Source organism: Somniosus microcephalus, chromosome 11 (assembly GCF_052327205.1).
Source record: "Somniosus microcephalus isolate GS21.2 chromosome 11, FLI_Smic_1.0, whole genome shotgun sequence".
NCBI lineage: Eukaryota > Metazoa > Chordata > Chondrichthyes > Squaliformes > Somniosidae > Somniosus > Somniosus microcephalus.
The window spans coordinates 231,516,778-231,544,596 of NC_140997.1; the positions used below are offsets into that span (position 1 = coordinate 231,516,778).

Here is a 27,819-nt window from a genome sequence, read left to right on the forward strand (position 1 = left end):
CCAAAGCATCAAAATACATTTATGGTTGAACACATAAACGCGGTTCTATTCATATAGTTTATAAATATACATTCGCCTTGTTTGTATATATTCTTGTCTTAGTTTACTGGTTGTCCCTCTGTTCATGGCAAGCTGTAACATAGTGTGCCGCCAGTGTTACACAGCTTCTCTCCTCCCCCAGTAGGAATGGGAGTTTTTGGTTGTCATTCAGATTTCTGAATTCAGGGCATATTTGGGAGAATTTTTGGTAGAAATTCTCCCTGATGCCCTGATATTTTCCACAGGCTGTGAGGAAGTGCATCTCTGTCTCAACTACTCCCAGACTGCAGTGAGAGCATATCCTGTCTTCTCTTGGCAGCCTGGTTTGCCTGTGTCTGCCTTTTTCGATCGCTAGGCTATGTTCGCTAAGTCTGTACCTTGTCAAGGTTCTTCTCAGTTTGTTATCCTTTACCATGGTCAGGTAATCAGCTATGTTGTATTGTCTGTTTAGGGCCAAGTAGCAATTGAGTTTGCTTTGGGTTTTTGTTGTTTCTGCCCAATATGTCAGATATTTTTCCTTTTGCTTAGCGACGATTGTGTTGGGTCGAATTCTTTGTGTTACCCTGTCACTGTCCTGGGACTGGTTATTGTTAGTATTGTTAGTAGTTACTTCACTGAGTCCCAGGACTAGTTGACTGAGGGTATTTTTCTTTATGGTCAGCTCTTGGCATTTCAGGGCGTCGTAGTGATAGCATTGGGGGTTGCTCATTTGTAGGTGATTCCAAAATTTGGTGGCTCTTTTTTGGATAGTGATTATTAATGGATATTGGCCTAGTTCCGCCCTGCATGCATTGTTTACTGTTTTCCTTTGAGTCCGGAGGATACTTTTACAGAATTCTGCATGTAGGATCTCAATTGGGTGTTTGTCCCATTTTGCAAATTCTTGTTGTGTTAGCGGTCCCCATACCTCACTGCCATAGAGTGCAATTGGTTCAATTACTGATTTGAAAATTTTGAGCCAAATGCTAATTGGGATTTCTATTTGGATTGATTTTTTGATGGCATAGAAAGCCCTTCTTGCTTTCTCTTTCAGTTCATTCACAGCCAGTTTGAAGTTTCCCGTAGAACTGATTTTTAAGCCCAAGTATGTGTAGTGAGTGGTTTGTTCAATTTTGGTTGTTCCTACTGTGAAATTTATTTTGGGTCCCTGATGTTTGGATCTTTGCTGGAACACAAGGACTTTGGTTTTTTGGGGATTTATTGTCAGGGCCCAAGTCTGGCAGTACGACTCCAGCAGGTCCAGGTTCTGCTGTAGACCCTCCTTAGTTGGTGACAGCAGAACCAGGTCGTCTGCATAGAGGAGGAATTTAACCTTGGATTCATATAGGGTGAGGCCAGAATATAAGAGCAGGGAGGTTATGATGGAACTGTACAAAACGCTGGTGAGGCCACAGCTGGAGTACTGTGTGCAGTTCTGGTCGCCTCACTATAGGAAGGATGTGATTGCTTTGGAGAGGGTGCAGAGAAGATTCACCAGGATGTTACCTGGGATGGAGCGCCTCAGCTATGAAGAGAGGCTGGACAGGCTGGGGTTGTTTTCCTTGGAGCAAAGAAGGCTGAGGGGGGACCTGATTGAGGTGTACAAAATGATGAGGGGCATAGATAGGGTAGACAAAGAGGAACTTTTCCCCTTAGTAGGGGGGTCAATAACAAGGGGGCATAGATTCAGGGTAAGGGGCAGGAGATTTAGAGGGGATTTGAGGAGGAACTTTTTCACCCAGAGGGTGGTTGGAATGTGGAACTCAATGCCTGAAAGGGTGGTAGAGGCAGGAACCCTCACAAGATTCAAGAAGCATTTGGATGAGCACTTGAAATGCCATTGCATACAAGGCTATGGACCAAATGCTGGAAAATGGGATTAGACTGGACAGGGATGGATGGGCGGCGCAGACACGATGGGCCGAAGGGCCTCTTTCTGTGCTGTAAACGAAGGGCCTCTTTCTGTGCTGTAAAACTCTATGACTCTATGACTCTATGAGGTGCTGTAGATTGTTCAAGTAGTTTTGCCAATCCATTAATGTAAATATTAAAGAGTGTCGGTGAGATTGGCGAGCCCTGTGTCACCCCCCGCCCCTGTGGGAAGTATTTTGTTTGTTTGTCTCCAATTTTAACTGCACATTTATTGTTTGTATACATTGATTTAATTACATCATATGTTTTCCCTCCTACCCCGCTTTCGATAAGTTTCAGGAATAAACCGTCATGCCAGATGGAGTCGAAAGCCTTCTGGAAATCTACAAAGCATGCGTAGATTTTGCTTTTGTTATGGTGAACGTGTTTGTCAATTAGGGTCTGTAGGGTGAAGATATGATCGGATGTTCTATAGTTTGGCAGGAATCCAATTTGGCTTTTACTCAAGACATTGTGCTCCTCAAGGAAGTTTATAAGTCTTTTGTTTATGATGCTACAGAATACCTTCCCCAGGTTACTGTTTACACAGATGCCTCGATAGTTGTTTGGGTCGATTTTGTCCCCACTTTTGTATATGGGTGTTATGAGTCCTTTGTTCCAGATGTCAGGGAAATAACCGACACTCAGAACCAAGTTGAAGAGTTTTAGGATAGCTAGTTTCATTTTGTCGTCTGCGTGTTTAATCATCTCGTTTAATCATCAACAAACCCAAACCCACTCCCCCACCTTCTCTCCCACTCCTCTCTCCCACTCCACCCCACCCTCTCTCCCACTCCCCCACCCTCTCTCCCGCCCCTCTCTCCCACTCCACCCCACCCCCTCTCCCACTCCCCACCCCTCTCTCCCACTCCTCCCCCCTCTCCCCCACTCCTCCCCCCTCCCTCCCACTCCCCACCTCTCTCCCACTCCCCCACCCTCTCTCCCACTCCTCCCCCTCTCTCCCACTCCCCCCCTCTCTCCCACTCCTCCCCACCCCCTCTCCCACTCCTCCCCCCCTCTCCCACTCCCCACCCCTCTCTCCCACTCCCCACCCTCTCTCCCACTCCCCACACCTCTCTCCCACTCCCCACCCCTCTCTCCCACTCCCCACCCCCTCTCCCACTCCCCACCCCCTCTCCCACTCCCCACCCTCTCTCCCACTCCCCACCCTCTCTCCCACTCCCCACCCCTCTCTCCCACTCCCCACCCCTCTCTCCCACTCCCCACCCCTCTCTCCCACTCCCCACCCCTCTCCCACTCCCCACCCTCTCTCCCACTCCCCCCCCTCTCTCCCACTCCTCCCCCTCTCTCCCACTCCTCCCCCCTCTCCCACTCCCCACCCCTCTCTCCCACTCCCCACTCTCTCTCTCCCACTCCCCACTCTCTCTCCCACTCCACCCCACCCCCTCTCCCACTCCCCCACCCCCTCTCCCACTCCCCCCCTCTCTCCCACACCTCCCCCCCTCTCCCACCCCCCACCCCTCTCTCCCACTCCTCCCCCCCCCCACTCCCCACCCTCTCTCCCACTCCACCCCACCACATCTCCCACTCCCCCCCTCTCTCGCACTCCTCCCCCCCTCTCTCGCACTCCTCCCCACCCTCTCTCCCACTCCTCCCCACCCTCTCTCCCACTCCTCCCCCCTCTCTCCCACTCCTCCCCCCTCCCTCCCACTCCCCCCCTCCCTCCCACTCCCCCCCTCCCTCCCACTCCTCCCCTCCCTCCCACTCCTCCCCCCCCTCTCACTCCACCCCTCTCTCTCACTCCACCCCTCTCTCCTTGTCCACTCTTCCCCTTTCACTTATCTCTCTCACTTGAATCTCCATCTCTCGCTTTCCCTTTACTGAAGTCTCCAAATGGTTAACAGATGGCAGCAACTTTCTGCAGAAGACCATAATCTCCCTTTATATAAATGTTTATCACCCGCTGCACAGATATGATGCAAGCGCAGTAATCCTTTTTGACTCTTAAGCTGTGTCAGCTACAAAAGGAGTGTTTTTATTGGCTGTGGATTGACATCAGGGATGTTTTGTTGACTAAAGCCAGAAGGAAAATAACCATTGATGAAGATTATTGTAATTTAGGCAATAAATTAAAATGAGAACTAAATTTCTTATGAAATTTACTAAAATAACAAAATTCAAGATTACGAGAAGAGATTAAAACCCAAATAACAGTGGAGCCAAGTGTTAGTCCAATATTGGTCAGTTGGTGTGCAACATGTGGAACAGACGACAGGAATTAAAACGGGCGAATAAATTCCCCGCAGTCACTGAAGCCCCGCTTTATTTCCCAACGCTTCTGTCCTTGTGAGTTGTGCGAATAATTTTTAGGAAAAATTAATTTGAAAAATATCCCTAAAAATCTGGACTGAAAATACGGAAAGGAAAAGCAACATGTTTGTCTTTTTTCTAGAACTAAAACTAAATTATATTTAAAACTTGGGAGCAAACGATGAGATTAAAAGGAGGGCTGAATTCCTTCAGTGCTTCAGGTGAGATATTAAAAATGTCTTCACATGGTTCAGGTGGATATTAAAGGTCCCACTGGAAGGAGATGAGGGAGTTCTCCCAGTGGCCTGGTCAACGATCCTTCCTCCATTAACACCGCCAAAAACAGGGGAACTGCCGACCGCTGTTTGTGGGATCTTGATGTGTGCAAACTGCACTTACCTACATCACAACTGTCTTTGGGCTCCAGACTGATTCATTCTATGGGGAGGACCTCATTCCTATCTGCTCCTCACTCTTTCCCCTACTCTCGTGTCACAGAGAATGGGGCCTCTCCCCTTGGGTCGGGGTTAAGGTTGGCTAATTCACCTCTGTATAGCGAGCAGAAGAGGAAGTCATGGCAGAGTTGGAGTCTTAACCACACCCCACTTAAAGTTGAGCAGAAGTCAAGATGGGAATGAGTTCTTTTTTGATAAGAAAGAGGAACGAGAGAGAGAGCGAGAACCGCACTGCATTAAAAAGGAACAAAGACCGCATGTATACAGAGCAAAAAAATCCTACCCAGTCTTTTCAAGTATTAAATAATTACAAAACAAAGCCGTGAGTATGGGAGCATTTGTTGCTGTCAACCTTCCAGTACCAAAAGCACGTTTTGTATCTTGGCTTTCATTTTGGGTAATCACGAAAGAATGCATGAAAACAAAACTGTTTCCCAAGTGCTGTTTGTTGGTGCCATGATTAATTTAATCTTCAAACAGTTCAGCAAATTGCTTCCAATTGCTGGCGTCACTTTCATGTAGAAGGCCAGACTCTGCGAATGCCTCCGTCCAGCCATGAATGGGTCTGCTGCTTTTTCAGTGGGAATGAAGCTGTTCCCAAACAGCTAGGAGCGCCTGTAATTGCTGCATTACTGGATCCCGGCCTCATAGGACACATTTCCACCAAATATTTGTGCCGTTTTTTTTTCCTCCTCGTCCCCTTTCACCTATTAAATCCCAGATTGTTTTATGTGTATTTTAACTTTTTTTGCACCCGCAAAGCCTTTTACGAAGACCGGGTTTAATCGGCCCAGAGAATTCGTCCCAATTTGCACTATTGTATTTTTCATACACGTCCTTGATCCGAACGTCAATGGCCCAGACCTTGCTGGAGTAGGGCAAAAAAAAAACTGGAACTAACGGATCTTCCCCCTCGAATTACACCCTCCCTCCCTCGATTTACAACCTCCCCCCTCGATTTACACCCTCCCCTGATTAGAATTTTTCCCGCGCCTTTCAGCTCGGAAAATCTTTGCGCCATAACTCGCTGGAATTCCGAGCTGATAACTGCGTGGCTAGGGCAACAGGACATCTGGGACCTTGGTGAACGACAGGACCAACAGTGTATGTCCTTAACCAATGAGATTTAACCGATTTCACCCACCCAGTTCACACTGTTCTCCCAATTCCACTTCGGTGTCAGCCGTGGCTCAGTGGGCAGCAGTCTCTCTCTCCTCTGGTCAGAAGGTTGTGGGTTCAAGTGCCACTCCAGAGACTTGATCAGAAAATCTAGGCTGACACTCCAGCACAGTACTGAGGGAGCGCCGCACTGTCGGAGGGGCAGTACTGAGGGAGCGCCGCACTGTCGGAGGGGCAGTACTGCGGGAGCGCCGCACTGTCGGAGGGGCAGTACTGAGGGAGCGCCGCACTGTCGGAGGGGCAGTACTGAGGGAGCACCGCACTGTCGGAGGGGCAGTACTGAGGGAGCGCTGCACTGTCGGAGGGGCAGTACTGAGGGAGCGCCGCACTGTCGGAGGGGCAGTACTGAGGGAGCGCCGCACTGTCGGAGGGGCAGTACTGAGGGAGCACCGCACTGTCGGAGGGGCAGTACTGAGGGAGCGCTGCACTGTCGGAGGGGCAGTACTGAGGGAGCGCCGCACTGTCGGAGGGGCAGTACTGAGGGAGCGCCGCACTGTCAGAGGGGCAGTACTGAGGGAGCGCTGCACTGTCGGAGGGGCAGTACTGAGGGAGCGCCACACTGTCGGAGGGGCAGTACTGAGGGAGCGCTGCACTGTCGGAGGGGCAGTACTGAGGGAGCACCGCACTGTCGGAGGGGCAGTACTGAGGGAGCGCCGCACTGTCGGAGGGGCAGTACTGAGGGAGTGCCGCACTGTCGGAGGGGCAGTACTGAGGGAGCGCCGCACTGTCGGAGGGGCAGTACTGAGGGAGCGCTGCACTGTCGGAGGGACAGTACTGAGGGAGTGCTGCACTGTCGGAGGGGCAGTACTGAGGGAGCGCTGCACTGTCGGAGGGGCAGTACTGAGGGAGCGCTGCACTGTCGGAGGGACAGTACTGAGGGAGTGCTGCACTGTCGGAGGGGCAGTGCTGAGGGAGTGCTGCACTGTCGGAAGGACAGTACTGAGGGAGCGCTGCACTGTCGGAGGGGCAGTACTGAGGGAGCGCTGCACTGTCGGAGGGACAGTACTGAGGGAGTGCTGCACTGTCGGAGGGGCAGTACTGAGGGAGTGCCGCACTGTCAGGAGGTGCCGTATTTCGGATGAGACGTTAAACCGAGGCCCCGTCTGCTCTCTCAGGTGGACGTAAAAGATCCCATGGCACTATTTCAAAGAAGAGCAGGGGGAGTTCTCCCCGGTGTCCTGGGGACAATATTTATCCCTCAATCAACATCACTGAAAACAGATTATCTGGTCATTATCACATTGCTGTTTGTGGGATCTTGCTGTGCGTAAATTGGCTGCCGCTTTTCCTACATTACAACAGTGACTACAATTTAAAAAAAAAAGTACTTCATTGGCTGTAAAGCGCTTTGGTGGTCGTGAAAGGCGCTATAGAAATGCAAGTCTTTCTCTCTCTCTCCTCCCAATTCACGCCGGCACTGTTCTCCGATTCACATGATTGAAGAAGCCATGTGGCGAGAATCTTTTGTAACAGGTTAGAGGCCAGTAGGATAGTAACTAGAAAAACAGCCTTAGAAAAGCAAAACTGAGCTAAAGAAAGCGGGAAAGGGAAATGAGGATATTCAAAGATTGAATCAAGTAAGTAAATTACAATAACGTTAATGTAGTGAATGAAAGGTAAATGTCGAGCCAGATTGGGTTGGATTTAAATCCCATTCTCAGAAGCTGAAGTGCCAGAGTTCCAAGGTCAAGTATAACAGATGCGAAATAAAGCATTATCTCTGAGTCAAACTCAACTGCAGCCTCTACTGCGGTCTAAATTTAAAAGGATTTTGAATTAGTGAATCTGTGAAGCTTAGAAAGTGCCGTTAACGCAAAGCATTTTGCTGGTGGCAATCATGCGATATTATTTGTGGAACAGCCTCTTAATTTGAAGACAGTTTGTCTTACAGAGTGAGGACGTGCAGCTGTTCCGGCCCAAAATAAACTGAGCTCTTTAGATGGTAAAACTGGCCACTTTGAAATTGCTGTAGAAGGCTAATGGTTATACAAAAGCAAGATACTGCGGAGGCTGGATACCTGAACTAGAAACAGACGATGCTGGAAATGCTCAGCAGGTCAGGCAGCATCTGTGGAGAGAGAAACAGAGTTAACGTTTCAGGTCTGATGGCTGAGCGCACTGGATACAGCAAAGGCTATGGGCCCCGACAACGTGCTGAAGACTTGTGCGCCAGAACTAGCCGCGCCTCTAGCCAAGCTGTTTCAGTACACCTATAACACTGGCATCTACCCGACAATGTGAAAAACTGCCCAGGTATGTCCTGTCCACAAAAAGCAGGACAAATCCAATCCGGCCAATTACCGCCCCATCAGTCTACTCTCAATCATCAGCAAAGTGATGGGAGGTGTCATCAACAGTGCTATCAAGCGGCACTTACTCACCAATAACCTGCTCACTGATGCCCAGTTTGGGTTCCGCCAAGACCACTCGGCTCCTGACCTCATTACAGCCTTGGTCCAAACATGGACAAAGGAGCTGAATTCCGGAGGTGAGATGAGAGTGATTGCCCTTGACATCAAGGCAGCATTTGACTGAGTGTGGCGTCAAGGAGCCCTAGTAAAACTGAAGTCAACGGGAATCAGGGGGAAAACTCTCCACTGGCTGGAATCATACCTAGCACAAAGGAAGATGATTGTGGTAGTTGAAGGTCAATCATCACAGCCCCAGGACATCGCTGCAGGAGTTCCTCAGGGCAGTGTCCTAGGCCCAACCATCTTCAGCTGCTTCATCAGTGACCTTCCCTCCAATCATAAGGTCAGAAATGGGGGCGTTCGCTGATGACTGCACAGTGTTCAGCATCATTCGCAACTCCACAGATAATGAAACAGTCATTGCCCGCATGCAAAAAGACCTGGATGACGTTCAGGCTTGGGCTGATAAGTGGCAGTTAACATTCGCACCACAGAAGTGCCAGGCAATGACTATCTCCAACAAATGTAAGAAGTCACACAACACCAGGTTATAGTCCAACAGTTTCATTTGAAATCACAAGCTTTCGGAGCGCTGCTCCTTCGTCAGGTGAAGTGGAGAGATGCATAAAGACACAGCTTATATAGTCAGAGAATAATGCCAGATGATTACAGGTAATCTTTCTAACTGCCATTTATCACACCTCGGCAGAGAGATAATCACAGCAATCAAAGGTGTGAATGGTGTCCAAACAGGTTAATCAGGAAAATATTACATCAAAGAACAATGCGGTGGGGTCACAAGGGGTCAAATGTTGCAGATGCTGGGGTCTGTATGAAAAACAAAAAACAGACAAAAAAACTTTTTTTTTGCTGGAAATCACAGCAGGTCCGGCCGCATCTGTGTAGAGAGAACAAGCCAATGACGACTCGAGTCTGGATGACCCTACGTCAGGTGGGGTTACATGTAGTGCGACATAACCCAAGATCCCGGTTGAGGCCGTCCTCATGAGTGCGGAACTTGGCTATCGGTTTCTGCTCTACGATTTTGCGTTGTCATGTGTCTCGAAGGCCGCCTTGGAGAATGCTTACCCGAAGATCGGAGGCTGAATGTCCTTGACTGCTGAAGTGTTCCCCGACTGGGAGGGAATACTCCTGCCTGGCGATTGTTGCGCGGTGTCCATTCATCCGTTGTCGCAGTGTCTGCATGGTCTCGCCGACGTACCATACTCCGGGGCATCCTTTCCTGCAACGTATGAGGTAGACAACGTTGGCCGAGCCACATGAGTATGTACCATGTACCTGGTGGGTGGTGTCCTCACGTGTGATGATGGTATCTGTGTTGATGATCTGGCATGTCTTGCAGAGGTTGCCGTGGCAGGGTTGTGTGGTGTCGTGGTCGCTGTTCTCCTGAAAGCTGGGTAATTTGCTGCGAACGATGGTCTGTTTGAGGTTAGGCGGCTGTTTGAAGGTGAGTAGTGGAGGCATGGGGATGGCCTTAGCGAGGTGTTCGTCGTCATCGATGACATGTTGAAGGCTGCGAAGAACATGGTGTAGTTTCTCCGCTCCGGGGAAGTACTGGATGACGAAGGGTACTCTGTTGGTTGTGTCCCGTGTTTGTCTTCTGAGGAGGTCTATGCGATTTTTTGCTGTGGCCCGTCGGAACTGTCGATCGACGAGTCGAGCGTCATATCCTGTTCTTATGAGGGCGTCTTTCAGCGTCTGTAGGTGTCCATCGCATTCCTCCTCGTCTGAGCAGATCCTGTGTATTCGCAGGGCTTATCCATAGGGGATGGCTTCTTTAACGTGGTTAGGGTGGAAGCTGGAGGAGTGGAGCATCCTGAGGTTGTCCGTGGGCTTGCAGTAGAGTGAAGTGCTGAGGTGTCCGTCTTTGATGGAGATTCGTGTGTCCAAGAATGAAACCGATTCTGAGGTGTAGTCCATGGTGAGTTTGATGGTGGGATGGAACTTGTTGATGTTATCGTGTAGTCTTTTCAGTGATTCTTCGCCGTGGGTCCATAGGAAGAAAATGTCGTCGATGTATCTGGTGTATAGCGTTGGTTGGAGGTCCTGTGCAGCGAAGAAGTTCGAGCAAGACTTCTTCGCTGCACAGGACCTCCAACCAACGCTATACACCAGATACATCAGCTCTAGCTGAGGCACTATAAATATGTCAGCTTGGCTCAGTGGACAGCACTCTGAGTCAGAAAGTCTCTGGCCCTGAATTTCCGATCGGAGGCTTCCTGCGGGCGGATGCCTCCGATCGGAAAAAATCTACGCACTTACCCGCTGGCTCCGTAGGTCCTGACACTTCCACTCCTGGGCCTCTCCGGGTCCGTGCGCGCACAGAGGCCCAGGTATCCCAGGGGCGCAGGCGGTTCGCAAGCGCCCCTGGGGTCACGTGGGTCATGGGGAACCAATCAATAAAGAGAATCCCCCTTCATACTTTTGACAGGTCTCTACGCACGGATCTGTCAAAAGTATGAATGGGGATCACATTTAAAAAACAGAAACATTAAATAATTTTTTTTATAATCACATACAGTATTTAAAATTAGTTAAAATTACATTTTTATTTTTTTTAATTCTTATGCTGGTAAAAGCAGGCCTTACACTGCTTTTACCAGGCGTAAGATTTTTAAAGGTTTTCAATGGGCCGAGGTTGTGCAGAAAGCAGAACTCCCTTCCCGCGGAGGCCCTTCTCCCGGGCAGGCGGAGGATCTGTCAGGAGGATTCTTGATAGATCGCAAGTGCCGATTTTCAGCGCATGCGCTTCGCATGCCTGAAACCGGCACTTGCGAGGCACCTACGGGTGCGTACACAGCTCGTACCCACCCGTGGGGGTCGGAATATCCTGTGTTTAAGCCCCACTGCAGCGCCAGCACATAATGTAGGTTGAGACTTCACTGCAGTGCCTCCTAGACTCAACTGACCCAGTTGGAATGTGGGAAGCCTTGTGAATTAGTGTACCTAGACTGCCAGAAGGCATTTGACACATTTCCACACAATTAGTTGAGCTCCAAGCTGTGGGGATTCAGGGTAAAGCTTGGGAATGGCTAAGGAATTGGCCGAAGGGTTTAATAAAAAAGTAGATACTTGTTGGAGGAGTTATGTCGGGGTGGTGGGAAGCACTGACTGGGGTCCCTCAGGGCTCAGTGTTGGAACCACTGCTGTCTCTTAATCTGCCCCCTTATCTTGGATTCAGAAACTCAATGCAAATGGGTAAAATTTGCAGACGATGCCAAACTAGGAGGGGCAGTAGAATCAAAGAAAGCAGCTCAGAAATTTCAAAACGAGTTGGAGAAAATATGCATCGGGGCAGAACAGCGGCAGCTTAAATTTAATGTTAACAATTAAAGTACAGCACTAAAGTGGGAAAAATAGACAATGCAACAGCCAAAACAATAGAATAAAAGTCATAGGCGGTCATGATCAGACTGTACAGGGCCCTTGAGCGCTGTGTCCAGTTCTGGTCAGACCACACCTTGTTAGCCTGACATCAGTCATCGGGAAAATGCTGGAATCCATTATTAAGGACGTGGTAACAGGGTACTTAGAAAATCATAATATGATTAGGCAGAGTCAACATGGTTTTATGAAAGGGAAATCATGTTTAGCAAATTTATTAGAGTTTTCTGAGGAGGTAACTAGCAGGGTAGATAAAGGAGAACCAGTGGATGTAATATATTTGGATTTTGATAAGGTGCCACATAAAAGGTTGTTAAGCAAGATAAGGGCACATGGGGTTGGGGGTAAGGCATTAGCATGGATAAAGGATTGGTTAACAGACAGAAAACAGAGAGACGGGTTAAACGGGTCATTTCGGGTTGGCAGGCTGTAACTAGTGGGGTGCCACATGGATCAGTGCTGGGCCTCAGCTATTCACAATCTATATTAATGACTTAGATGAAGGGACCGAGTGCAATGTATCCAAGTTTGCTGACGATACAAAGCTAGGTGGAAAAGTAAGATGTGAGAAGGACACAAAGAGCCTGCAAAGGGATATAGACAGGTTAAGTGAGTGGGCAATAAGGTGGCAGATGGAGTATAATGTGGGGAAATGTGAGGTTATTCACTTTGGTAGGAAGAATAGAAAAACAGAATATTTTTTAAATGGTGAGAAACTATTAAATGTTGGTGTTCAGAGAGAGTTAGGTGTCCGAGTACAGGAAACTTTCGATTTACCGGCACCTAAATAACCGGAAATCTCGGTTAACCGGCAAAATTCAGGAGTAGGTTCAGGTAAGTTTTATTACTTGCCTTCCTCGATCTGTTGCTGTGCAAGGGTGTGGCTGCAGCTGTTGCTAAGCTACAGAGACGCTTGGAACTTGTGGCCATTGTTCTGAACCTGTTGCTAAGCAACAGGGTTTGTTGCTTTATACGGAGCTCTCAGCTCTCTGTATCTTTTACGATAGCTTTCGGTTATCCGGAATTTTTGATGAACTGGCACCACGTCGGTCCCGTCGGTGCCGGATAAAAAAAAGTTTCCTGTACAAGAAACACAGAGACTTAGCATGCAGGTACAGCAAGCAATTAGGAAGGCAAATGGCATGTTGGCCTTTATTGCAAGGGGTTGGAAATCATGCTACAATTGTACAGGGCTCTGGTGAGACCACACTTGGAGTACTGTGCACAGTTTTGGTCTCCTTATTAGAAACATAGAAAAATAGGAGCAGGAGTAGGCCATTCAGCCATTCGAACCTGCTCCGCCATTCAATATGATCATGGAATTTAAGGAAGGATATACTTGCCTTAGAGGCGGTGCAATGAAGGTTCACTAGATTGATTCCTGGGATGAGAGGGTTGTCCTATGAGGAAAGATTGAGTAAATTTGTACATTCTTGCTGCTCTAACTTTCAGACGAGCATAAGGAAATGACGGGCAGGAATAGACCACTGCTCCATCAAGCCTGCCCCTCATTCATGATGGCTGGAGCATCATGACTAGACACTGCCTACCCTCTCACCAACAGCCATGTAATCTCCTGGAAGAGGCAGAAATCCAGAGCAAAAACTCAGGTCCAATAAGGGAAAAAAATCATCTGGAAAAATCCTCTTCGACCCCCTCAGGCGATCAAAACCAGTCCAGGAGATTGCATGGACCAAATGTTACCTTGGTATATTCAAGAAGGAGTTGGATATATTTCTTAAGGCTAAAGGGATCAAGGGGTATGGGGAGAAAGCAGGGACCGGGTACTGAATTTGGATGATCAGCCATGATCGCATTGAATGGCGGAGTGGGCTCGAGGGGCCGAATGGCCGACTCCTGCTCCTATCTTCTATGTTTACCAATCCCGATTTTCATCGCTCCACCATGCCATCAGTCGTGCTTTCAGCTGCCTGGGCCCCGAGCTCTGGAATTCAATTCAATTCAATTCAATTCAAATCGCTTTATTGGCATGATAAGGTACATCTTATGTTGCCAAAGCATCAAAATACATTTATGGTTGAACACATAAACGCAGTTCTATTCATACAGTGTATAAACAGGTATATCCCTGAGTGTATAAATATACATTCGCATTATTTATATATACTCTTTTCTTAGTTTACTGGTTGTCCCTCTGTTCATGGCAAGCTGTAACATAGTGTGCCGCCAGTGCTACACAGCTTCTCTCCTCCCCCAGTAGGTATGGGAGTTTTTGGTTGTCATTCAGATTTCTGAATTCAGGGCATATTTGTGAGAATTCCCTCCCTAAACCTCTCTGCCTCTCTCTCCTCCTTTAAGGTGCTCCTTAAAACCGACCTCTTTGACCAAGTTTTTGGTCACCTGCCCTAATATCTCCTTAAGCGGCTCAGTGTTCGACAGCGCTCCTGTCAAGCACCTTGGGATGTTTTACTACGTTAAAGGCACTTTACAAATGCAAGTTGTTGTTCATAAAGACCCTTACCTTCTAAATGATGCGATCTCTGCCCCGGTCAGGAACCGTCTAGCTCCCTCTTGAGGTTGTTGAAAGGTTGCTGACATCATTCCTAATTTTCCCTTTCACCGGTTTATACCTGTGACCTCCTGTTGGGGTTTAATCTGAAGTAGTATTCCAGATTTGCCCTTTGTGTACTTCAGTTAGCTCCTTTCTATTCACGTCCATCTAAGCCCAAAAGAAATCTCAGCACAGGTGCCATTCGGCCCATTGTGCCTTTTTTTTTTATTCGTTCACGGGATGTGGGCGTCGTTGGCAAAGCCAGCATTTATTGCCCATCCCTAATTGCCCTCGAAGGTGGTGGTGAGCCGCCTTCTTGAACCGCTGCAGCCCGTGTGGTGAAGGTGTTCCCTCCGTGCTGTTAGGGAGGGAGTTCCAGGATTTTGACCCAGCGACGATGAAGGAACAGCGATATATTTCCAAATCAGCATGGTGTGTGACTTGGAGGGGAACTTGGAGGTGGTGGTGTTCCCATGCGCCTGCTGCCCTTGTCCTTCTAGGTGGAAGAGAGTGTTTGAAGACCAGGACCTCAAACCCGGCACTAAGCTCATGGTCTACAGAGCAGCAGTGATACCCGCCATGCTGTATGCCTCAGAGACATGGACCATGTACAGCAGGCACCTCAAAGCTCTGGAGAGGTACCACCAACGCTGCCTCCGCAAGATCCTACAAATCCATTGGCAGGATAGGCGCACCAAAGTCAGTGTTCTTGCTCAGGCCAACATCCCCAGCATCGAAGCTTTGACCACGCTCGATCAGCTCCGATGGACGGGTCACATTGTCCACATGCCCAATACGAGACTCCCAAAACAAGCGCTCTACTCTGAGCTCCGACACGACAAGAGAGCCCCAGGTGGGCAGAGGAAACGCTTCAAGGACACCCTCAAAGCCTCCTTGAAAAAGTGCAACACTGGCCCAAGACTGCACAAAGTGGAGGAGAAGCATCCGGGAAGGCGCCGAACACCTCGAGTCTCTTCGCCGGGAGCAAGCGGAAGCCAAGCGCAGGCAGCGCAAGGAGCGCACGTCAATCCAAGCACCCCACCCACCCGCCCCTTCAACCACCGTCTGCCCCACCTGTGACAGAGACTGTAGGTCCCGCATTGGACTCATCAGTCACCTGAGAACTCATTTTTAATGTGGAAGCAAGTCATCCCCGGTTCCGAGGGACTGCCTAAGAAGAAGGTGGTAGAGGTCGCGGGTTTGGGAGGTGCTGCCGAAGAAGCCTTGGCGAGTTGCTGCAGTGCATCTTGTAGATGGTACACACTGCAGCCACGGTGCGCCGGTGGTGGAGGGAGAGAATGTTTAAGGCGGTGGATGGGGTGCCAATCAATCAGGCTGCTTTGTCCTGGATGGTGTTGAGCTTCTTGAGTGTCTCTGTCCGTGCTCGCTCCACATCAAAGCCATTTCCTTTAATCCCTCTTCTCTGCTCCTTCCCTGTACACCTTCAAAATCTTTCTTAATTGTTTATTGTGTGGAGTTTGCACATTCTCCCCGTGTTTGCGTGGGTTTTCTCCGGGTGCTCCGGTTTCCTCCCACACTCCAAAAATGTGCGGGTTAGGTTGATTGGCTATGATAAATTGACCCTTAGTGTTAGGGGGATTAAATACGTGGGGTTACAGGGATAGGGTGGGATATGTGTTGGTGTAGAGGTTACGGGGATCGGGTGGGATATGTGTCGGTGCAGGCTCGATGGGCCGAAATGGCCTCTATCTGCACTGTGGGGTTTCTGTGATTCTGTGATTCTGTGAATTCACTCTTCAATGTTGTGATTGAACTGGCTTCATTATCGCTTGCCATGCATTCTTTATTAAAATAGCCCTTTGAAGGAAAATATTTCTCCTAATCTCCCTATTTATGTTTTTGGTGCTAATCCTAAGTGTGCCAGTTTCCCCAGTTTTTTTCACAGAGCTCCGTCTTCTGTCCTGGTTCGGGGTTTCTTTCTGCACCATTATCTCTTGTGGAATGTCTCCCATAACCAGAGCAGGGCTCCGTGCTCGAGGTGTGGTGACCACAGAGTGCACAGTTTAAACATGACTCATTGCATTTTAATTCTACTCCTATTTCTCTTTCTCTCTGCCAAATAGTCATTTCTTATATTTCAGGTGATCGGGGCGCAAATTGTGCCCAAACTTGCGCTAGTTTTGAGAAGTTTCTTTTTTCCTCAGGTTTCCGTTTGCACATTCCCTGAACACACAATCTGCCACGTACCATCACAATCGGGCAGTGTGTTAGAACGTTTTTTTTAAAATTCTACTTTTAAAAATATTCCTTGATATAGAGCACCCTCGCCTCTGAGCCAGAAGGTTGTGGGTTCAAGTCCCACTCCAGGGACTTGAGCACAAAAATCTAGGCTGACAATGTCGGAAGTGCTGCACTGTCAGAGGTGCCGTCTTTCGGAGGAGACGTTAAACCGAGGCCCCGTCTGCCCTCTCAGGTGGACGTAAAAGATCCCATAGCACTATTTCGAAGAAGAGCAGGGGAGTTCTCCCCGGTGTCCTGGCCAATATTTATCCCTCAATCAAATTACTAAAACGGACTGCTGGAAACACTCAGCAGGCCAGGCAGCATCCGTGGAGAGAGAAACAGAGTTAACGTTTCAGGTCTGAGACCCTTCGTCAGAACCGAATCTGATGAAGGGTCCCAGACCTGAAACGTTAACTCTGTTTCGCTCTCCACAGAAGCTGCCTGGCCTGCTGAGTGTTTCCAGCATTTTCTGTTGTTATTTTAGATTTCCAGCATCCGCAGTATTTTGCTATTGTACTAAAAGAGATTATCTGGTCATTATCACTTTGCTGTTTGTGGGAGCTTGCTGTGCGCAAATTGGCTGCCACATTTTGTACATTACAACAATGACTCCACTTCAAAAAATGTACTTCAATGGCTGTAAAGCGCTTTGAGACATCCGGTGGTCGTGAAAGGTGCTATAGAAATGCAAGTCTTTCTTCTTTCTTGATATGATTAAGAGCGGTAGCCTGGTGCACTTTTATTAATGCAGCTAAAAATGGGTTTATCATAAAAATATGTGCATTTTATTTAGAGTGTCTAGTCCGCCACCTGTGAGTAACCTGATTTTTAAATAACTGAAAATGACTTTAACAAACTAGACTGAACCATTTGCTAATTATATTAGGGTACAGTAGTCAGTTTCTTAGTAAATTAGAAAAAATTATATCCAAAAGCTTTTAAAACGTGTCCTTGCGCCGTTAAAAAAAAGAGCTTAATTTTTAGCGCCTCTTCGAAGGCCTGCAAACGGGCAATTAGCGGAAACTCCCAATGGTGATTAATTCGATCTGGGGGGGCGGGGCCTTATTGTGGGCGGGGCCAGCTCCTGGATCGCGGAAACTCGAGTTGCGCTAAATGTAATTTGCGCTTAGAGTTCCGTGATTTTTGCGCTGGGTTGGTCGATTTCGGGTGAATTGCGCCGAAAAACCAGCGCAACCTGGTGTTAGTTATGTGCAATATTCGACCCCAAATTATCAGGAAAGATTGAACAGGCCGGGGCTCCTTTCTCCAGAAAAGAGAAGGCCGAGGGGTGACCTGATAGAGATTTAAACAATAATGAAGGGGTTCGATAGGGTAGACACGGAGATGTTTCCACTTGTGGGGGAGACCAGAACTAGGGGCCATCAATATAAGACGGTCACTAATAAATCCAATCGGGAATTCAGGAGAAACTTCTTTACCCAGAGAGTGGGGAGAATGTGGAACTCGCTACCACAGGGAGTGGTTGAGGAGAATAGCACAGATGCATTTAAGGGGAAGCTTGATAGGTACGTGAGGGAGAAAGGAATAAAAGGAGATGCAGATGGGATCAGAGGCTCGTGTGGAGCATAAACACCAGCATGGATCAGTTGGGCTGAATGTCCTGTTTCTGTGCTGTAAATTCTATGGTCCGTCGATAGATGGGGAACCCAGCAGGTGCCGGGGAGCGGTCTTTGTTTTGAGAGTTTGGCCAGCACCTTGTGGTTTCAGTCAGACGGCCTTGTTGTTTGTCCCCGCTCCTGACCCGCACCTCCAGGTCATGTCGAAATATAAGGGCAGAGCATAAAAGAAAGGACCTGCAGGCATCTTCAACAGGCCTTACCTGTTTTGTTTCTGCTGCGGGTATTTTGCCTGCGCGGTTCAGGTCTGCCGCCAGCCCAGGCAAGGGGGCCGCATTGTTACAAGATGGGCTGAGTCGATTGCCAGCGATCACGCTGCCAGCGACTGTGCTGCTGCCTTATCTCCCCGTGGGGATCTGAAGACTGGAAAGTTCAGCACAGCGCCTTGTATCTGAGGTGAGTCAGGCACCACACAAAAGCAAGAATCCAAATAGCCCGCGGGCTGGTTAACAGCGAATCAAAACACAAAACAGTGGAGTTCAACTGCACTGCTTTGTGAGAAAAAAAATAGTGTTTCGGTTATCTTGGAACTTCCCGATCCCAGTCCTCGATCTTCCCGATCCCAGTCATAGAATAGTACAGCACAGAAGGAGGCCATTCGGACCATCGCAGTTCGTCACCCAAACGGCCTTTACTCAGCTGTGAGCCTGAAGAATGAGTGTGGACAGACTGTTTAACCATGATCATCACGGGAATAATAGATTGGAGCAAGGTACATAGAATCACATCGGATATACGGCACAGAAACAGGCCATTCGGCCCAACCAGGCCATGCCGGCGTTTATGCTCCACTCGAGCCTCCTCCCGTCTTTCCTCATCTAACTCTATTAGCGTAATCCTCTATAATAACAACAGTAAACGCTGGAAAAACACAGCAGGCCAGGGCAACATCTGTGGAGAGAGAAACCTTTCGTCTTCGACCTGAAACGTTGACTCCATTTTTCGCTCCACAGATGCTGCCCTGACCTGCTGAGTTTTTCCAGCGTTTTCTGTTGTTATTTTGGATTTCCAGCATCCGCAGTATTTTGCTATCGCATAATCCTCTATTCCCTTCTCCCTCATATGCTAATCTAACCTCCCCTTAAATACATCTATACTATTCACTTCAACCACTCCCTGTGGTAGCGAGTTCCACAGTCTCACCACTCTTTGGGTAAAGAAGTTTCTTCTGAATTCGCTATTGGATTTCTTGGTGACTATCTTATATTGATGGCCTCTAGTTAAGCTCTTCCCCACAAGTGGAAACATTCTCTCTGTATCAAAACCTTTCATAATTTTAAAGACCTCTATTAGGTCACCCTTCAGCCTTTTTTCAAGAGAAAAGAGACCCAGCCTGTTCATCCTTTCCTGATATGTAATCAGACTTAGACAAGCTAGTCCATGAATAAAGGAAAGTTGAGTACAAATTTGTACAATAAAGGTAGGAAAAGGAAAGCCTGCTAAAATCCACATGTGACACTGCATTCTAATACAGGGTAGTAAGAAAGAAAGACTTGCATTTATACAGCGCCTTTCGCAATCGCCAGATGTCCCAAAGCGCTTTACAGCCAATGAAGTACTTGTTGAAGTGTAGTCACTGTTGTAATGTGGGAAACGCGGCAGCCAATTTGTGCACAGCAAGCTCCCACAAACAGCAGTGTGATTATGACCAGATCATCTGTTTTAGTGATGTTGATTAAGGGATAAACATTGGCCCAGGACACCGGGGAGAACTCCCCTGCTCTTCTTCGGAATACTGCCTGGGATCTTTTACGTCCACCTGAAGGAGCAGATGGGGCCTCGGTTTAACATCTCATCCGAAAGACTGCACCTCTGACAGTACAGCACTCCCTCAGCACTGCACTGGAGTGTCAGCCTAGATGTTTGTGCTCATGTCTCTGGAGTGGGATTTGAACCCACAACCTTCTGACTCCGAAGCGAGAGTGCTACCCACTGAGTCACCACGTAAGAGTTTTTGTTTAATTCGGCCAGCATTTATTGCCCATCCCTGGTTGTCCCTTGAGAAGGTGGTGGTGAGCCGCCTTCTTGAACCGCTGCAGTCCGTGTGGCGAAGATGCTCCCACTGTTAGGGAGGGAGTTCCAGGGTTTTGACCCAGCGACGATGAAGGAACGGCCGATATATGTCCAAGTCGGGATAGTGTGTGTGTGAGACTTGGAGGGGAACTCAGAGGTGGTGGTGTTCCCACAACATTGCTGGTCTTGTCCTTCTTGGTGATGGAGGTTGCAGGGGAAGGAGGTGCTGCCCAAGTTACCTTGATGAGCTGCTGCAATGCATCCCGTATATCATCTTCAGTTACCAATTTTAGGCAGACAAATGCTAGAAGAAATTTTCAGTAAACTATTTCTGATGTCACATTAGTAAAATTGTCAAGAATCCCTTGAGAAACTGAATGCATTTGGCTTAAATGGAGACAGCTGCATCCCTTGGTGAGGTGGACCCCGGTCCATTAAGGGTTAAGTCAGTCTAATGTTCTTGAGCTGTAATTATAGATCCCATTGCTTATCGCTGGTGATGGAAATTAGTACAGAGATGCGCAGAAATCTCCCCCCAAGTTCTGCGTGCTTAATGCATGTTCCTTGTCTAATGCGATCAGGGGGATATTTTAACCTGTTCTCCTGATTTCTCGTGAAGTGAAAGGGAGTATGTTTTCTGTAACCAGAGAAATCCACCGAGGTAGAGAGATGAGGCTGTGAGATTACGTGGAGTCCTGTCTGCCACGGTTTGCACTTGCACAGTGGTCTGTGATAGAGTCGCTGTAATCTGTAGACCTCCTGGCACCAGCGCCTTTGATGGAGTCCTCTCCCCTATTGGTCGGACCCACCATGGCAGCCCACCCTATCGCAATCTCCTTTTGGTCATGAGGGCAAAAACAGTTATCTGATTTGGTGGTTTGAGATAAGGCGTGACTCCGCATACTCTGAATACCTGGACGGGGCCTTGTCTGCCTACATACGTGCTCTCTCTTGTGTCTCAGCTCCTCCTTGTAGCCAGGGCCTGGCTTGTGCCACATTGCCCCTGGCCTCTGCCAATGCCTGTTAGAATGCGAGCAATGCCACAATGTCTGTGAGCTGAATTCCACAACAATATTTTCGCAATGTTTAAATCCAGAGCAGGTAGTTAGGCCTTTAACCCCTTCACTGCCTTACTGCTTTGACAATACCTTTTTTTTTAAGGAAAGTTTTTTTTTTACAGACTCAAAGTACTTTTTGAAGTGTAGTCACTGTTGTAATGTGGGAAACGCGGCAGCCAATTTGCGCACAGCAAGATCCCACAAACAGCAATGTGATAATGACCAGATGATCTGTTTTAGTGATGTTAATTGAGGGATAAATATTGGCCACTGGACACCGGGGAGAACTCCCCTGCTCTTCTTCGAAATAATGCCACGGGATCTTTTACGTCCACCTGAGAGGGCAGACGTGGGTGAACATCCCCACCTCTGACCTTATGATTGAGGGAAGGTCATTGATGAAGCAGCTGAAGATGGTTGGGCCGAGGACACTGCCCTGAGGAACTCCTGCAGCGATGTCCTGGGGCTGAGATGATTGGCCTCCAACCACCACAACCATCTTCCTTTGTGCTAGGTATGACTCCAGTCAGTGGAGAGTTTACCCCCGGATTCGCATTGACTTCAATTTTACTAAGGCTCCTTGATGATGATAACCTTTGCAGGGCTAGGGAGAAAGAGCAGAGGGCTTGGGATTAATTGGATAGCTTTTTCATAGTGTGGAGATGCCGGTGTTGGACTGGGGTGGACAAATGTAAGAAGTCACACAACACCAGGTTATAGTCCAACAGCTTTATTTGAAATCACAAGCTTTCGGAGCGCTGTTCCTTTGTCAGGTGAAGTGGAGAAATGCATAAAGACGCAGTTTATATAGTCAGAGAATAATGTCAGATGTTTACAGGTAATCTTTCCAACTGCCATTTATCACACCTCGGCAGAGAGATAATCACAGCAAAAAAAATGTTTTTTGTCTTTTTTTTTGTTTTTCATACAGACCCCAGCATCTGCAACATTTGACCCCTTGTGACCCCACCGCATTGTTCTTTGATGTAATGTTTTCCTGACTGACCTGTTTGGACACCATTCACACCTTTGATTGCTGTGATTATCTCTCTGCCGAGGTGTGATAAATGGCAGTTGGAAAGATTACCTGTAAACATCTGACATTATTCTCTGACTATATAAACTGTGTCTTTATGCATTTCTCCACTTCACCTGATGAAGGAGCAGCGCTCCGAAAGCTTGTGATTTCAAATAAAGCTGTTGGACTATAACCTGGTGTTGTGTGACTTCTTAGCTTTTTCATAGAGCAGGCACAGACACGATGGCCCGAATGGCCTCCTTCTGTGCGGTATGGAGGGCTTTATGGGTACAGGGATCTAATAAATCAGCATCGAAATCCACGGGAGTGAGAGGGTGTGCAAGTCCAATCGCTATCACAGTCCGTAAAGTGCTAAAAGTACCTGATAATTGTTGTCCTCCTCCCACAGATGGCCTCACCCCAGAAACTAAGCAGCAGCTCGCTCCGTCAAGCAAGAAAAAATCAAAAGGCGGGAAGGGCGACTCGACGAAAGTGGATGATGGGAAGAGCGAAACGCACCCCATAACCATCACCTTGGCCTTTAAGAGATATTTATTCGACCCGCAGAAGAAAATGATTCAGTCTTAAAGTGTTTATTCTTGAAGGAGGGAAGTCGGGAGATGGGACCGGGTTAAAAAAAAAAAATTCCTTTTAAGTCTCCTTGCCTTAAAGCTCATTATTCTGGGGGCGGTTTTTGCAGTTTCTGAAGGAATAAAATCTCTTTGATTGCTGAAAGATTGTTTCTGTTTTAAAGTGCAGCCTGTACACGTTTTATTCCTAATGAGATGCTTCCCGCCCCCCCCCCCCGCCTCCGTGAAGGTACTAACTGGGTACACACTGACACAATAAAACTATAATCACTTGGTTTGAGTATAAAACCAGGCTTTAATCAACTGTTTCACAACCTGAGATTCTAGTTACATCACTAGTTCCTGGGTACAAAAATATCCTGAGCAAGCTGGGCCCACGCCCGAGTTTTTATACTTTCCTTGGACGGCGCCACCAGCTGGCCGCCCAGTGTTATCTCATGAGTCATTTCTACACGAATGGTAAGATTCCTGACGCACACTTCCTCGGATGCTGTCAGATGTCCTGTCACTGTCAGCAAGTAGCCATTTTAACAGCCTGGGTAATGATTGTCGGTCGGCTATTTGGGCGTGGGGGCGCGGGGAGGGTGAATTCGATCGCGGCCTCGGCCAGTGTCCACGCACCCGCACGTCCTTGCTGGGGGTGGGGGGGGGCGCGGTTTGCGGGATAGAAGTCGGAAGTGCGATATAAACAGAAAATGCTGGAAGTGCTCAGCAGGTCAGCTAACATCTGCGGAGAGAGAAACAGAGTTAACGTTTCGGGTCGGTGACTTTTCGGCAGAACCGGAAAGTTGTAACAGGTTTTACGCAAGTTCAGAGGCAGGGAAAGAGTCGGGGGGCGGGGGGCGGGGAGGAAAGAACAAAAGGGAAGGTCTGTGATAGAGTAGAAGGCAGGAGAGATTAAATGACAAACGGGATGATGGTGTAAGGCAAAAGGGGGTGATAATGGAACAAGTAAAGAAACATAGATGGGTCTAGAGGAGGTGTAAATGGCAACAGCAGAATCTTCACCGGCACCCGCTGTCAGAGACAATGGGGGCCAAGGTTATGGTCTGAAATTGTTGAACTCAGAGTTGAGTCCAGAAGGCTGTAAAGTGTCTAATTGAAAGATGAGGTGCTGTTCCTCGAGCTTATGTTGAGCCTCATTGGAACAGTGCAGGAGGCTGAGGTCAGAAGTGGGAACCCTGACTGATTTTTGCCACTCCTTACCTGGAGCTCCGAGATCGATCGTAACACTCGTCCTGCTCCTGTCGGTCAGCATCTGAAAGAGAATCGGCAGCTTAACGATTCGGAGGGGGCCTATCAGAGTTCCGCCCCCAAAAGGTCAGGCTGTTTCCGACACTCTTTGTGTATTTCTAGCATTTTCTGTTTGTATCTCACCCCTTCAGCTTTTTACTATATTTTTCTTTGAGCACTTATTTCCTATCGTGTGGTACTTTTGGAATATGGTTTTAGGCTGGGTTTACACGAAGGCGCTTCACAGGAGCGTTCTCAAACAAAATGTGACGCCAAGCCACATAGGAGACATCAGGGCCGGTGACCATAAGAACATAAGAATTAGGAGCAGGAGTCGGCCATACGGCCCCTCGAACCTACTCCACCATTCAATAAGATCATGGCTGATCTTCGACCTCATCTCCACCTTCCCGCACTGTCCCCATATCCCTTGATTCTCTTAATATTCAAAAATCTATTGATCTCTATCTTGAATATACCCAATGACTGAGCCTCCACAGCCCTCTGGGGTAGAGAATTCCAAAGATTCACAACTCTCTGAGTGAAGAAATTTCTCCTCATCTCAGTCTTAAATGGCCGACCCCTTATTCTGAGACCAAAAGCTTGGTGAAAGAGGTCGGTTTTGAGGAGCACCTTAAAAGAGGAGAGAGAGGTGGAGAGGTTTAGGGAGGGAATTCCAGAGCTCGGGACCCAGGCAGCTGAAGGCACGGCCACCAATGGTGGAGCAATGGAAATTTGGGGATGTGCAAGAGGCCAGAATTGGAGGAGCGCAGAGATCTCAGAGGGTTGTAGGAGGTTACAGAGATAGGGAGGGGCGAGGACATGGAGGGATTGGAAAATAAGGATGAGAATTGTAAAATCGAGGCGGTGCTGCACTGCAGTGCTGGGTAACCCCAGGGTCGGGATCCGTTCCCCCTCAGGGAGTCTCGCTCCGCTCCAGAATCAAGTCGATCCGGCTCCAGGTTTACACTGCAGCTGTAGTGTTGGTGCAAAGCGTGTCGTACCAATGCCCTAACCTTAGTGTAAACCCAGCATAAAGTATCCAGTCCCATTCTCGGTCTGATCCTGGTTTAGAAAGTATCACAGCCCTCCTTCAGGGGCTCCAGTAGACGTTGAGAAGACAATCTACCCGGAATTGGGTCATGTCAGCACTGTGCTTGGAATGCATATTATTCACCGAATGCCAATGAATGTCAATCTTTGTAAACTCCATGGTCTAGTTGTGAATTGAGTGTACAAATGGTTAAATATTATTGATAATTGACGTGTATTGAACTGCCATGGTGGCCATTGTGTGAAATCTCCAAACAACTAGCTTCTTCCCTTGTTTTTTGACTGACTCTTTATACAACCACCTTTCCCACACCCTCATTCTTCAGGCAACAGCAGGGAGTTCTCTGATTTTCATCGTGGATATTCATGCCCAATGGTCTGTGACCACAGACTGAGGGTTAGTTTGTCTTATTGCTCTGTGATGCTTCGCTATAAAGGCCTTTTGATGTTCTCTCCCCGTCCTGGTAAACCTTTCTCCCAACCTGCTGTTCCTGTCCTAATGACTCTCTCTCCAAACCCACTCCCTGTCCTGGTAACCCCTCCTCCAGACCCACTCCCCGTCCTGGTAACCCCTCCAAACCCACTCCCTGTCCTGGTAACCCCTCCAAACCCACTCCCCATCCTGGTAACCCCTTCAAACCCACTCCCCATCCTAGTAACCCCTTCAAACCCACTCCCCGTCCTGGTAACCCCTCCTCCAAACCCACTCCCCATCCTAGTAACCCCTTCAAACCCACTCCCCATCCTAGTAACCCCTTCAAACCCACTCCCTGTCCTGGTAACCCCTCCAAACCCACTCCCCGTCCTGGTAACCCCTCCAAACCCACTCCCCATCCTGGTAACCCCTCCAAACCCACTCCCCATCCTAGTAACCCCTTCAAACCCACTCCCCGTCCTGGTAACCCCTCCTCCAAACCCACTCCCCATCCCCCGAGCTCACTGCCCCATCCCCCGAGCCCACTGCCCATCCCCCGAGCCCACTGCCCATCCTCCAAGCTCACTGCCCCGAGCCCACTGCCCATCCCCCGAGCCCTCGATTGAGAGTTACTTCCCGAGCCCACTGCCCCATCCCCCGAGCCCTCGGTTGAGAGTCACTCCCCGAGCCCACTGCCCCATCCCCCGAGCCCTCGGTTGAGAGTCACTCCCCGAGCCCACTGCCCCATCCCCCGAGCCCACTGCCCCATCCCCCGAGCCCTCGGTTGCGAGTTACTCCCCGAGCCCACTGCTCCAGAGTTGGTGTTTGTGAGTCAGAGTGCGAGACTCCTGCAGCCACTTGTGGTTCAAGTCTTCAGGTTTTCCTTTCAGATTTGAGGTTTGCGTCGCTTTTTGTCGAGCATCAGATGGCCTGAAGGGACTTTCGGGCTTCTTACACTACTGTCGTGCACTGTCACAGATCGCTGGTCGTGCCAAAGTTCACTGAGGTCAGAGGTCAAAAAGAACTGCACTGATTTCTATAAAAATTCAGTTATTGTACAATGCAGAATTTCGAATCGATCAATGCAATCCGAATTTCTTCTTGTAATTAATAGTAACCTAAAAATTGATCTCAAATGGTGATACTGCATAAATAAAGGAAGCTACAAATGTTTTAAAAAAAAATTCTGCAGGTGTTTTTTGGTAAATCTCTGCCCTTTTTTCTGCAATATTGAATTCCCTTTTCTGTATCTCTCGGCCAGACATCTCTGCAACCGAGAGGGCAGCTGTAGAATCTCTTCTTACATTTTCCTACATTACAACAGTTCAAAAAGTACTTCATTGGCTGTAAAGCGCTTTGGGACGTCCGGTGGTCATAAATGCAAGTCTGTCTTTCTTTTCTTTGAGATGCTGTTCAGTCTCGGCTACGATACGGTTCTACCTTCCCTAGGGTACACATTCCCCTTCCCAGCGATACTGTTCCTCCTTCCTTGGCATATTGTTCAATCTTACCTGGGATATACCGTTCCACCTTCCCTGATCAAGCGGTGCTGCCCGCCCTCTCACTCCACAGCCAAGTGACCGTTCGTCACGTGTGAGCTTAGAGAGCGAGCCTTAGTGAACCGATCGACCGTAGGGCAGGTGTCAGCCTCTGAGTCAGAAGGTTGTGGGTTCTAATCTCACTCCGGGAGCTGAACACAATCCAGGCTGGCTCTCCCAGTGCAGTGCCGAGGGAGTGCTGCACTGTTGGAGGTGCCGTCTTTCGGATGAGACGTTAAACCGAGGCCCCGTCTGCTCTCTCAGGTGGACGTAGAAGATCCCATGGTGCTTTGAATTTGCTGGGCATTTTCATCAAACCAGTCTCGATGCTTTCTCCGGCAAAAGCTGATGGTAGCTCTCATCGATGATTAATGATAGAATCATTCACAGTGCCTTGTCCAGCTGGGTCCAGGCAGAAGCTCTTTCCTCAACGCTCTTGGAACTCATTTCTTGCATCCTCGGTTTCTAGACATTTCATATTTTGCTTTCTTTTGGTGTTTACAAGGCTCGTAGAAAATTTGTAGATAGTTTGGCCCTGATGAGTCTGTCACCAGCGCAACAGCCACCTGTGCCGCACAGAGCCCGAGCGATCGCAACAGCCCAATGATCCCTAAATCGAACGATAATATTGATTCAGTGCCAATGTTTTGATCTTGGATGCATCCTGATGTTCAGGCAAATATACACACTCCCCTGTACAGTAATATAAGCGTAGCATTCGTGTCACACAAGTGCCAGGCAATGACCATCTCCAACAAGAGAGAATCTAACTACCTTCTCATGATATTCAATGGCATTACCATCACCGAATTCCCCACCATCAATACTCTGGGGGTCACCATTGACCAGAGACTTAAC

The 27,819-nt window shown here is 48.5% G+C and overlaps 1 protein-coding gene across 2 annotated transcripts in view; it reads left to right on the plus strand.

Moving 5' to 3' along the window:
- Nucleotides 1-26,607, plus strand: part of eefsec (eukaryotic elongation factor, selenocysteine-tRNA-specific) — a 421,957-nt gene extending 395,350 nt beyond the window's left edge. For both annotated transcript variants that reach the window (XM_086002117.1, XM_086002116.1), the window contains one exon: nucleotides 22,542-26,607. In XM_086002117.1, coding sequence (XP_085858243.1) covers nucleotides 22,542-22,658 — 117 coding nt within the window. In that variant the 3' untranslated portion in view covers nucleotides 22,659-26,607. The remainder of the gene's footprint in view (nucleotides 1-22,541) is intronic.
- The last annotated feature ends 1,212 nt before the right edge of the window (nucleotides 26,608-27,819 follow it).